Below are 13,376 nucleotides of genomic sequence, written 5' to 3'. Positions count from 1 at the left end.
CTACTGAAATGGAAGTTAAACTGAGTAGGGTAGAGTAATATACCAGGCCATTATTACAAAGTATTATAAAGTATTATAAGACTTAAATTAGATAATCAAATTATCCAGCAATCACCAAGCAAAGAGTCATAGAAAATATGAATAATTTTCGGTGAGAGAAAAAGAAATTCAGAAGTCGTGAACATCATTCCAAGTTAAAGTGCATCATGGTGGAAAGCACCGGAGGGAAAAAAGTCACTAAGTTTTTGGAATGAAAGACACCAAAGTTCCACTTGGGCAAGTGGTATCCCTCTCTCACTCTCTCACTCTCTCTCTCTCTCTCTCTCTCTCTCTCTCTATCTCTCTATCTTTATCTCTATCTCTCTTTATCTTTCTCTCTGTCTCTCAAGATATGGCTACATTTGCACAGCTAATTGCTAATTCTGACCTCTGGTCCCTCTTGAGTGAACACCATATACTCTTTTAAGAAATAGATAAGTTTCCTGCTTCATCCAAAAGTCAAGATAGTGGAAAATGGAACAGTAAGAATACACAGGCAGTTTTCCAGGACCTGCTCTTTTAACTACCCACACCTGTGCACAGGCAAGTTCAGCTCACCTGAATCAAAATATGGGCCTTGAAACCCCATCATTCAAGCCACAAGCTGTTGGAAGCCCTTGAAGACACCTAAGGAAGGTATCTTCCAGAGAACAAGGGGAAATTACTTTCTTTTCCCTCCTCATTCTGTTGCACCAAGCCCATGCCTGGTTGACTCATAAAAAGAACAGAGGAGTGAAGTCAGCAAGATGGCAGAATAGAAAGTCCCAACCCATATTCTCCCACTGAAACACAGATTGGACCAAAATACATTTGTGAGATTCCGGTTAGGAAGCTGAAGTTCCCCAGGTGAGCACAAAGCCAAGAACAGCTTCAATGAAACAGGTAATTAAGAATAATTTTACCTTACCACATCAGTCCCTCTCCAAGCTGACACAAATAAGTGCCAGGAGAGATGCTCTAGCTTATAATGACTCCCTCAGGAGGGAAAAAGAAAAGTGGAGCATGCATCCAATGCTCCAGCTTTCAGCTTGTCTTGCCTCATTTGCAGCACTGAAGGAACCAGAATCATTTGGATACCTGTGGACTGCTCAGAACAAATAAAAGTGGGAGGGTGGCTTGTTGTGGCTGGCATGGCTCAGCATGATCAGGAGAAGACACACAACCTGAGACTTCTCCCTCAGAAAGAGAAAAGAGTGGAGCATGTATCCAGCATTCTAGATTTTCAAAGTGCTGCCTGAAGGAATGATACTGGTCTTGCCTGACTAAGGGTGCTGACAGGGAACCAGCATACCTGGACACCTGATGACCACTGAGAACAAAGGAGTGGGAAACTTGTGGTTAGAGAACTAGAGAACTTGAAGTATTACAGACAGACACCAAAGGGACAGATACCAAAGGGAGTGAAAGATTATGAGCTCCTGAAAAAGAAACCAGTCTCTCTAATTAATGAATTGCTCACACAATTCCAGAGAAATCACATCCCTCCAAAAAAGGTTTCAGAATCTCTAGCCAGAGTGATTGCTGAGGGATTTCCCCTGTGCAAAGCCAGTTGGTAAAGACTGGGAGAGGTATCGGTTTTTTCAAATGTGTAAATCTTGAAACAAACTATGAGATACATGACCCAATCAAAGGAACAAAATAACTCTCCAGATACTGACCCTAAAGAAAGGGAGGTGTATTATCTGACAAAGAATTCAAAATAGACATCATAGGATGTTCTATGAGCTCAAGAAAATGATGCATCAACAAAGTGAGAAAGACAGAAAATGTAAAGGAGAACCAAACAGAAATTTTTGGAGCAGAAAATAATAATTGAACTGGAAAATTGACTAGAGGGGTTCAAAATCAACCTTGATCAAGTAGAAGAAAGAATCAGCAGACTTGAAGACAGGTCCTTTGAAATTATCCAGGCAAAATTTTAAAGAATGACAAAGACTGAAGAAAGCCTACATGTCTTATGCCCACCATCAAGTAGACCAATATATAGATAATGGGAGCTGCAGAAGAAGAAGAAAGAAAGAAGCAAGCTTGTTTAAAGAAATAATAGCCAAAAACTTTTCAAATCTAGGAAAGGAAATGGACATCCAGATTAAAGAACTCAAAGATATCCACATCAAGACACATTACAATCAAATTGTCAAAAACCAAAGACAAAGAGAGAACTTTGAAAGCAGCAAGACAAAAGCAACTCATTATGTACAGGGCACCCCATGACACAATCACCAGATTTCTGAGTAGAAATCTCACAGGTCACAGGGGAAAGGGATAATATATTCAAAGTGCTCAAAGAAAAAAAACTGCCAACCAAAAATACTATATCTGGCAAAACTGTCCTTCAAAATAGAAAGAGAAATAAATACTTTCCCAGATTAAAAAAAGCTGAGGAAGTTTATTACCACTAGACCTGCCTAATAAGACATACTAAGGAAGTCCTTCAAATTGAAAGGAAAGACTATTAAACAGCAACACAGAAGCACTGGAAAGTATAAAACTTGCTGATAAAAGTAAATATATAGACAAACTCAGAATACTGTAATATTGTAACAGTGGTATTTAAATCATTTTTAATTCTGATACAGAAGTTAAAAGACTAAAGTATAAACTATGTGAAATTGTATTAATGAATACACAATATAAGAGGATGTAATTTGTGGCATCAATAAAAAAGTGTAAAGAGGGCAGGAATAAGCAAAAATACAGAGCATTTGAAGTTATCAACTTAAAATAGATTGATATAACTATATGATGTTTTATGTAACCCCCATGGTAACCACAAAGAAAATACCTATAGAAGATATGCAAAAGTATATTTAAAAGGAAACAAAGCATGTCACTACAAAAAAATCAATGAAACACAGAAGACAGCAAGAGAGAAAAGAGCGATAAAAAAAAGCTGAGTCAGAAAACAATAAATGACAGTATTAAATACTTCCTTATCAGTAATTACTTCAGATGTGAATTGATTAAAATCCCCAATAAAAGGTATAGAGTAGCTAAGTGGACTTAAAAAAAAACAACAAGATCTATACTATCTGCAAGAAATTTACTTTAGAATTAAGGACACACACAGGATAAAAGCAAACGGATGGAATAAGATACTCCATACAAATGCTAACCAAAAGAGAACAAAGGTGGTGACACTTATATTAGTCAAAAACTGTCAAAAGAGACAAAGAAGGACATTATACAATGAAAAATGGTCAATTCACCAGCAAAACATAACAATTATAAATACATATGCACTCAACATTACAGCACCCAAATATATGAGGCAAACATTGACAAAACTGAAGGGATAAATAGACAGCAACACAATAATAGTAAGGGACTTGAATGCTCCACTTATAATAATGGATAGAACATCCAGACAGAAGATGTGTCTGCAAACAGATCTGGAAACAGAGAATTTGAACAACACTATAGACCAAATGGATCTAACAGACATATATAGAACAGTGACCCACCACCACCCACCACCACCACAGCAGCAGAATACATATTATTCTCAAGTACAAACAAAACTTCTCCAGCATAGATAACATGTTAGGTCAAAAAAAAGTCTTAACAAATTTAAGAAGATTGAAATCATACGAGGTATATGTTCCAACCAAAATGGAATGAAACTAGAAATTAATGTCAGGAAGAAAACTGGAAAATTCACAAATATGTGGAAATTAAACAATATGCTCTTGAACAATCATTATGTCAAAGGGGATATTAGAAATTATCTTGAGATAAACAAAAACTAAAACACAACATACCAAAACTTATGGGATGCTGCAAAAGCAGCAGTAAGAAGGAAATTCATAGCAATAAAAATCTACATTAAAAAATAATAAAGATCTCAAATAAACAGCCTAACTTTACAAGTCAAAGAACTAAGAAAGAACAAACTAAGCTCAAATTAGAAGAAAGACTCTCAGATAAAGAAAGAAATCATTGCACATCACTTTTAGGCGGTCCTGAAATAAGCAGTGTATTGCAGAATACACCTCCGAGGAAACAATAGGTCCATGAAGATGAAATAATCTATGTGGGAACAAAGAGGTGGATAATATTTTGTACATCATGGATCAACCACAGTACAGTATAAAAGGGAATGATATTAGGAAATAGTAATCCTATATGCTAAACACCTCAAAGTAGAAGTTAACTATTTGTCCAAAACAAAAATGAATTTGTTAAATAATCAAACACAAATTATATGATTTGAAGAAGCTGCAATACAGCAATGCATTAATTTAGTGCATTAATCATAATCTAATACAGTACAAAAAGTCAAGTGCAAAAAAGCCCATATCTCCCACAAGTACAATTTCAAAAAGTACATTTTAAAAGATGTCTATTGTACATTGAACATGCGAACTGAATAGACACAGACATTACTTACATTCTTTTTCTGAGTGTAGTTGAAGAAATATTTGGCAAGATTTCGAATTTGATTTTTTTTTTTTACAGATCATACATTTTAGCTGAAAGAATTTTTACCCGTTTTCACACAGCAACTCTTTCATGTGTATTTTAAAAATTTTTATCTAGAGAGAATGCATTTACCAAAATACAGATCTATAGGAAAATTCTCTGAAGCAAATATTAAACAGACATATTTAATCAAATCTAAATTTTAGGATTAAGATGAATGGTAAGTGGGACTTCCCTGGTGGCTCAGTGGTTAAGAATCCACCTGCCAATGCAGGGGACACAGGTTTGAGCCCTGGTCCTGGAAGATCCCACATGCCACGGAGCAACTAAGTGCATGCACCACACTACTGAGCCTGCGCTCTAGAGCCTGCAAGCCACAACTACTGAGCCCATGAGCCACAGCTACTGAAGTCCGCGTGCCGAGAGCCTGTGCTCCTCAACAAGAGAAGCTACCACACCGCAACGAAGAGTAGCCCCTAACCTAACGAAGAGTAGCTCACCGCAATTTGAGAAAGCCCGTGTGCAGCAACGAAGACTCAACACAGCCATAAATAAATAAATAAATAAATAAATTTATAAAAAAAAGAAAAAAGGTGAATGGTAAGTGAAATTTCACCATGAAAATTCTATTTTAATAATAAAATATACTTAGCTTGAAAGCCAAAAATTTCTAACAACATATTAAAAATCTAAATCCCTTTGACCTGTTCAACACAACAAAAGTCAACACAGTCTTACTGTTAGAGATTCATAAAAAGAATAACTGTAATGACCATTTGTACTTACTTGTTAGTACCTTTTTTAAAGTTTTATTAAAGAAAATGCTTAATCTTCTATGCTTTTTTTCTCTTTGTTTTGAAGTAGTTGTTTAATATTTCCATGCATTTTAAAAGAAATAATCCAAAAAGCTACCATACCTCCCAAATATGAAGAAAATGAAGGAATTAATTTGTTTTCTAAGCCACAATCATTTAGAAATTTTTCTATCAAATGTGAACCAACCTATTTGTAGGTTGGGAAACTGGGAAAAAAGTATTTCCATCTACATGAACATTATTTTTAGGTATATAGTATATTAAATGCCTATAATATTAAAAATAAAAGATATGAATAAATTATTCTTCCCCAAAAATAATGTGAACACACGCATGTCTATACACTAATAGGATTAATGTTTACCAAAAACTGGAACTTTCCCATGGGGACCTATCATACACATGAAGTCAGTTTTATGAAATGATATAAACATAATTGACTGGTAAGTACTATATTTTCAAATGTTCCCTCATTGCTGGTGGAGTTTAAGTTTTTCTCATGTGGAATTTTTAACATTCTTCCAAAGTTTTAAAAATGTTAGTAATTTGATCTTTGTTTTCTGAAGAAATGACGACAGATTCCCATTCAGAATTAGGTAGAGGAATATTCACTGTTATTTGTATTAGAAAAACTTAGAAATAAACCAAACATACAAAAATGGAGAAATTAAATAGATTATCTTAAAAGATTTTCCACTATCATATTAAGAGTATTAAAATTATATACACAATAAGAGTATAAATAATATGAAAATAGAGTATGAAATTATATATACAATATTATCCTTATTTAGGCACATGAATAAACTCTCAGACACACTGAAATCAAAAAAAGAAAAGATTAGGATGAAAAAGACAAAAACTTGTTAACAGGTTTGATATGACCATGTGTGGTTTACATATATTTTAATTATTTAGGTGTTTTATTTTCTACCATCTCCACAATAAACATATTGTAATTGAAAAGAAAACACAAAATATTATATTTCCCAATTGTAGATTTTATAAGAAAGCAATTGTTTCTAAAAACAAAATTTATCCAGAAAAATATAGCACAAAAATGTGTGCTCACCTCATTTCTAACTTAAATAATTTGACATTAAATATAACCATCTTCCCCAGTTCCCAAATGAACAGGTTATACCAAAATGTAAGAAAGCATCATTATTACTGTTTCCACATTATATTAAGGCTTACCTTCACAAAGTTTCTGCTTCATCACCTCCCTTATTTTGGATATTGCAATATAGTCTTCCACATAAAACACGTAAGTAGATGAAGGCTTGTTGGCAATAGCTCTAAGTTCTGCGTCTTCTGTTTCTGAACCAACACCGATGGCAAATAGTGTTATTTTACTGTCTCTTGCTGCTTCTGCCACATCCTTGACTTCATCTTGGGATTTACCATCCGTAAGGACTACTGCCATCTTTGTCAGCAATCGTGAAGACTTGGCAAAAAGGTAATCAAGGGCAAACTGGATGGCCTTTCCAGTCTTTGTGTTTCCTCCCAAGTAGTGTATGGACTCCATAGCTGCCATCAAATTCTCTCCTGATTCGTGGCTCCCAAGGGGAATCTCCAGGACAGGGTAGTCACTATACTGAACCACTCCAACCTGAATAAACTTCGGTCCTATGTCAAAGTTTTTTGTGATATTGACAAGCCACTTTTTCACTATTTCAAAGTTTTCTGGACCAACACTGTAAGAGCCATCCAAGATGAAAACTAAATCTGTTGGAGCAGTACGGCAACCTAAGTGAAAAAGAAAACCATCAGAGTATATGTGTTACATAAAAAACAAAAATTAGAGGTTTTAAATGAATGGATTTTTAATTAACCAGACAGGGGGAATCCTTTCACATGTATATACATAAAGTTGCCACAATGTATAGTTTAACTATCTTATAATTTTATACGTCAATTATACCTCAATAATGCTAAATTTTTTAAAAAAGATAATAGTAACCAGTTCATAAGAGCTTTGTGAAGATTAACTATGACACACTGACTAGCCTATGAAAATTCTTTATAAATGAGGGCTATGATTTTTGTTGATATTTTTTAATTAGCTTGTCTTAATTTAAGTATTAATGATTCAGCTTTAAAAATAGGGAATAGGGACTTCCCTGGCGGTCCAGTGGTTAAGACTCTGCACTTCCACTGCAGGGGGCATGGGTTTGATCCCTGGTCCAGGAACTAAGGTCCCACATGCTGTGCCATGTGGCCAAATAAAAAAAAATAAAAATAGGGAATAAAAAATGGATGCTGTATATGAATATGATATCTAGATAGCTCTGTAGGGGCAGGTATTACTATAAAGCAACATTTTATTGTATTTCTCCACTGAATAAATGAAAACAAAAAATTTTAATAAATGAATGATTTTCGGCTATAGACTAACATCATTGCTTTAAGTTATCAGTGAAATATGTTTAGTTCAACGCTAACCTGAAATATTTATAAAAATTTATGTAAACCAATGAATGGGGGTAAGAAATTATAAACAAACTTTCTGCTATCTTCAGGACAAAAGTAGCCAGCAAAGACCCACATTCTTGATATAGTTGAGAAAATGTAAATGAACCAAGGTTATGAAAGCGGTCACTCTTGCACTACATGCAAGATGAATGTTTAAAGGTCTGAATGCTCATCTTCAGTCACAAATGTAGCCAAAACAATAGCTCGTGTGAAGTGAATCTATGTTCAAGGGCATAAAGCTATTCCTTTCTCTGTAAAGATTCTTGTTTCAAGATACCAGGAAACATGAGATCAGCACATCTTAGAGTTCTACCAGGAAAAAAAAAAAGACTATCTGTGGTGTAAGTTATACCCAGACAAGTTCTAAGCACTTGTGAAAAGAAAAAAAAATCTTCTTTGCAGCCACTATGGAAAACAGTAAGGAGGTTCTTCAGAAAACTAAAAATAGAGTTACCATATGATCTAGCAATCCCACTGGGCATATATCTTTAATTCAAAAAGATACATGCACCCCTATGTTCATAGCAGCACTATTCACAATAGCCAAGACATGGAAAAAACCTAAATGTCTATCAAAAGATGAATGGATAAAGAAGATGTGGTTCATACATACAATGGAATATTATTCAGCCATTAAAAAGAATAAAATAATGCCATTTGCAGCAACATGGATGGATCTAGAGATTATCATACTAAGTGAAGTAAGTCAGAAGGAGAAAGACAAATACCATATGATATCAGTTATATGTGGAATCTAAAATATGGTACAAATGAGCTTATCTATGAAACAGAAACAGACTCACAGACATAGAGAACAGACCTGTGGTTGCCAAGGGGAAAGGGGAGTGGGGGAGGGATGGGCTGGGAGTTTGTGATAAGTAAATACAAACTATTATGTATAGAATGGATAAACAACAAGGTCCTACTGTATGGCACAGAGAACTATATTCAATATCCTATGATAAACTATAATGGAAAAGAATATTAAAAAGAATGTATACATATTTATAGCTGAATCACTTTGCTGTACAGCAGAAACTATCACAACATTGTAAATCAACTATACTTCAATAAAAAAAAGATTTCCTTAACTCTCTTTTCCACAGTACACAACATGCTTCTAACTCTATCTCATTCTTTCAGTATGTATATATTGAATACCTGTTCTGTTCTTGATATCATGCTAGGTACTGGCTTCAGACATACTTGAGATATCTCAAAAAGCTCCCAGCCTAGTTAAGATGGACAACTGGCTGGTTAGAGAAAGTACAAAGAATTATGAGAACATTGAGGAGAGGGTGGCAACCTAACTATGTCAAGCCAGGGGCAGTTTTGTTGGAAGGCTGAGATCAGAAAGCAGAGGTTTAACCAGGTCAAGAGGACAACATTCTAAACAAAGGGAGCAGCAAGTGCAAAGGTCCAGAGGAGAGAGACAGACATAGCCCCAAAGACAAACTGGTTTGTTTGGGTAATTCCAATGGTTTTGAAACTGCACTCCTTCTCGGGTAGGACTTGAACCCACCCACACCTCAGACTGGGACTTGAACCCGTAATCCCTGACTAGGAGGGGACTCGAAACCACTGTCTTTGGATTAAAACCACTCACCTGGGGTCAGGACTTACTGAAGCTCAGGTTCTTCTGTCTCCTCACAGAAGAAATTCAGCGTGAGGCAAAGTGGAAGGCAAAGAGTGAGTTTATTGGCATAGGATGCTTGTGAGAGATAAGCAGGCAGGCAAGGGAGCGCAACCCCAGGAACAAAGAGCCCCAGGAACAAAGAGGGCTACATTTTTATAATCAAAGAAAAAGTGGGGAGGGGAGAAGACCACCATCTTCCTCGTCCTTGGGCAGACGTCAAGACTCATATCACTAGTTCCTCCTTTGGCCCTATATGGTCTAACCAGGTCTAACTGCCATGGCACTATTTAAATCATATGTATATTAGCAAAAGGGTGGGGACATATACTAAAATATGGTAATTATCTCAGGTTTGGGTATAATATCCCCTTTCACCTGGTTTCTTTCCCTTTTCACCTCTATTTCTGTCTTGGTTACATGCAGAAACGCTACTCTGCAAGGAATATTAACTCCCTGACTTCATGTAATAAGATTCAGAGCCCATATCTATTGTCTAGTATTTTAACTATCAGGGTTTGTGGCTTGAGTGTGCCTGGCACTTGGATGCACCTGGTCTTCCTTTAAGGTAGGGTAGATTGTTGCTAGGTTACTGGATTCTTTTCTTGAGTGGTCATTAGCTTACAAAGGTCTCCCAAACTCCCTTAAAATTCCCTTTCTGTCTTTAATCCCCTAGTGGGATTTCTAAACTGACTATTTAATTATCCTACTCTATCTCTATCAGTTTGAAGTGGGCAACAGGAAGGAACAGCTGTACTTGCTGCCTTCTTCTCTAACTTCTGCGCTCAAAGCAGCCAAAATACTACATGGGACAAGGATCCCATCCATGTCCTTGGACATGATGAGTTAGAAGAGGATGAGGTGAGTCACGGTAATGAGATAGCAAATTTTACATCCTGTGGTTTTACTCAGGTTAATGGTCTCCCTTAAGTAGTGTTTGGATGCCCAATTTAAAGTTATAATAAGGATGGTTTATTTTCTGTATATATTGCAAATAAGATATTATAATTGCAAGGATCAGTATCGGAGAAAAAAATGTTTGGTGACAATTAGTATTTCTGCAACTCCTTGGAGTAAATCAATCAATCAACCAATCTCTCCCTCTCTTCACCTTCCTCACTTCCTCCTTTCCTCTCCTTCCTTTCCATTCTTTTCCTTATCTTTGTCCACTTGCATATTTGGGATGATGACAAAGCTCCTATGAAGAGGCCTCAGTTTCACCATTATCTCAACTCACCTATCACAGTAACTAGCAGAAGTAAACACCATTGTCAGGTGAACATGTAACACAGTCAATAACCCCCCCAGGAAAAAAAATTGCCAAAACATGGGTTTGTCTCACAAATATAACTGTGATTATGACACCATCTTAAGATGCTATATGGCAGATGGTGTCTCAGTGCAGGGGGTGTGAGGGACACTATTCCAACAACCTCTGTCATGGTGACCACTGCCAGACGCCAGGGTAGGGACGGCAAAAATGGGATTCTGCCCAAATGCATATTTTCTAACCCAAGGGAATGAAGTTTTCCTGTTATTTTTGGAAGCTGAACAGGGATGACAGGGTTATGCTTTTATTGGGGTTTCGTGAGAGAGACAAAAGGACAGGAAGGTTGTGTTTGCAGGACTCTTCGAGGTTGCCCTTCCTCGATGCTATGAGGCTCGTTATTGCCTGGACCTGCGAGTGTTTGTGTGTCACTCGATTCAGTGGTTAGAAATTCTTACAGGGTTATTCTTGGCCCTTTCTACCCCTTTCCAGAGCCATGGGGCATATATTTCATAACTGCAAGGTTAGCCAAGAGCATGGACACAAAAGCAAGTACTGCCATTTATAAATTGCAGACAAAATACCACTCCAAGAAACCTCCTCCTCAGAGAGGTGAATCACCAGTGTCATAGGAAGGGAATGCACTGAGGATGAAAAGAAGTGTTCAAATACTAGTTACAGCTCCAACCAGATGTATGACACTATGCAAGGCCCATACATTTTATGCATCTCTTTTCCCACTCAAAAATCAAAGAGTATCTACCCCATAAGGTGCTTGGGTGGATTAAACAATAAAAGGGTTATGCAAACATTAAATATTATTTTTTTTAATTTTAAGTCAAGTTGAATCAAATTGTCAAATCATCTGATTTAACTGTTAGAGAAACCATAATTCATTTATAGTTAGGGGGTTTATGTTTATGAGTTTTAAAATATGCATATAAGCACACTTTTAAAAAGAAGTAGGCTATCTTTTTAAAAGTGTCTTTTTAAAAGTAGGATGGCCTACTTCTCTCATGCAAGCTTTCCTACAGGCAATCAGAATAACAGTCACCACTTACTGAATGTCACCATGCTAAGTCATTTATATGCATTATCTTATTATCTTTATGAGATAAGCTCATAGGATGGTCCTGATAGCCATCCTGTGAAGGAGGTACTTTCTTTATCACCATATTATGAAGCTTATATAAATGGCTGAACATGGACTCAATACCAGAGTGTTTATTCCAAAGCCTGGGTCAATAAAATGCACTATTACCATAGAATTTTCTCAAAATGACTTCTGATAGCTTTTCCTCCTAGTTAATGTGTAACATAGCAATTCATTCATTTTAGGGAATCACAGCATCAAAGACAATAAGAATAAGATCCTTAAAGCCATTGCTAGAGCTCCTCTAATTTGATTTCCATAATTAATATGTTGATAACAAAAAGACAATGCTGATAGTTCTTACTTGATCTTATTTCCCCATCTTCAGCTAATACAGAATTCTGAAGAAGCAGGACCAAAATTATCCAAAGAAATGTAATATGGTGAGCCATGTTTCTGTTTTTGTTCTAATGTTTTGGTTTTAGGATTCCTAAAAAGAAAGAGAAAATAAAAAGAAAGTTAAATATATTAGAAAAATAAGAGAAATACCTAACAATCATAAGTTTGAATTTTTAAATTGCAATACCCAGTCAAAGCACAGTTAATTTTTGCTAACCTTAAAATTAACTTATGTGCCCAAAATAACCACATTTCAAATATATAATACAAGACAACAATGAATGGGAGCTGAGGAGGAACGTGGTAAGTTTCTAATTCATAATCATCTTGGAAAAGCAAAAACTTTTCTAAAACTTTAAGTTTTGCTCATAATATTTACTAGAATTCCCCTTTTAGCATAGCCTGCAGAGGGCTATCACATTCTTTTTATTATCTCAGTGGTAGCACATATCCTTCTTTTAAATGTGTATTTGCATTTAAGAAACACTCAAAGGGTATCTGGTAAAAAATATCTATAGGATAAAGCTGAATAATAGGATTTAATTTTTTTAATGGGCTGTATTATAAACATTAAGATCTATTTTATTTAATTCACCAACACTCAGTTGTGAGACTAATATGTTTTCTAAGTTAGTCCAAGGACTTCACTCCTGGTTAGAATGTGGAACATTGCCAAAGACTGTCACTCTCAACAATGAGAACATGTCAAATAAACTACAAAACTATAGGCTTTTAAAACCCAGCAGAAAAGACAGGGTTTAAAGAAACCTAAAAGAGCTAAATTCCAAAAGTTATTAATACTTTATAGGACAGAAAAGATTCAAGGCTGCTTTTGTCCCTAATAGAAAGGGAACCCTGTTCAGGAGGAGGAAGAATTTGCTACAGTACAGAAGCAACCAGTCAAAGCTGGAGTAACATATTAGAATCCCAAGGGGTCCCAGCCTCAGAGCAAGGATGCCCCTAGCCAGCAGTTCTTCCCCAGGAGCCTTAACTGGGTACACGGAATAGACAAGTAATACAGAGTATATTGAAAGCAGTATAAAACAGTCTAGAGAGATCCTCTCCTTCCCTCTCCCTGTTCAAGTCCCCAGGGAATTCCTCAAATACAAATCCTTGTCTTGCTGAGGGTTAGGGGAGAAGCCACAGAACTGAGAAAAGTCCCTCCAAGGTACTCCAGTCCTTCACTACAGTGGAGAGACATATCTCAAAAAGCAGAAAGGACAAAAGAGAAAA

The 13,376-nt window shown here is 36.0% G+C and overlaps 1 protein-coding gene across 1 annotated transcript in view; it reads right to left on the bottom strand.

Moving 5' to 3' along the window:
- Positions 1 to 13,376, bottom strand: part of COL21A1 (collagen type XXI alpha 1 chain) — a 186,439-nt gene that overhangs the window by 115,288 nt on the left and 57,775 nt on the right. The window contains exons 2-3 of the mRNA XM_049716247.1: positions 12,109 to 12,234; positions 6,474 to 7,025 (exon numbers count right to left, since the gene is read on the bottom strand). Coding sequence (XP_049572204.1) covers positions 6,474 to 7,025; positions 12,109 to 12,196 — 640 coding nt within the window. The 5' untranslated portion in view covers positions 12,197 to 12,234. The remainder of the gene's footprint in view (positions 1 to 6,473; positions 7,026 to 12,108; positions 12,235 to 13,376) is intronic.

The sequence above is a fragment of the Orcinus orca genome, chromosome 10 (genome assembly GCF_937001465.1).
Source record: "Orcinus orca chromosome 10, mOrcOrc1.1, whole genome shotgun sequence".
Classification (NCBI taxonomy): Eukaryota; Metazoa; Chordata; class Mammalia; order Artiodactyla; family Delphinidae; genus Orcinus; species Orcinus orca.
This window is presented reverse-complemented; position numbering and strand designations above follow the sequence as displayed.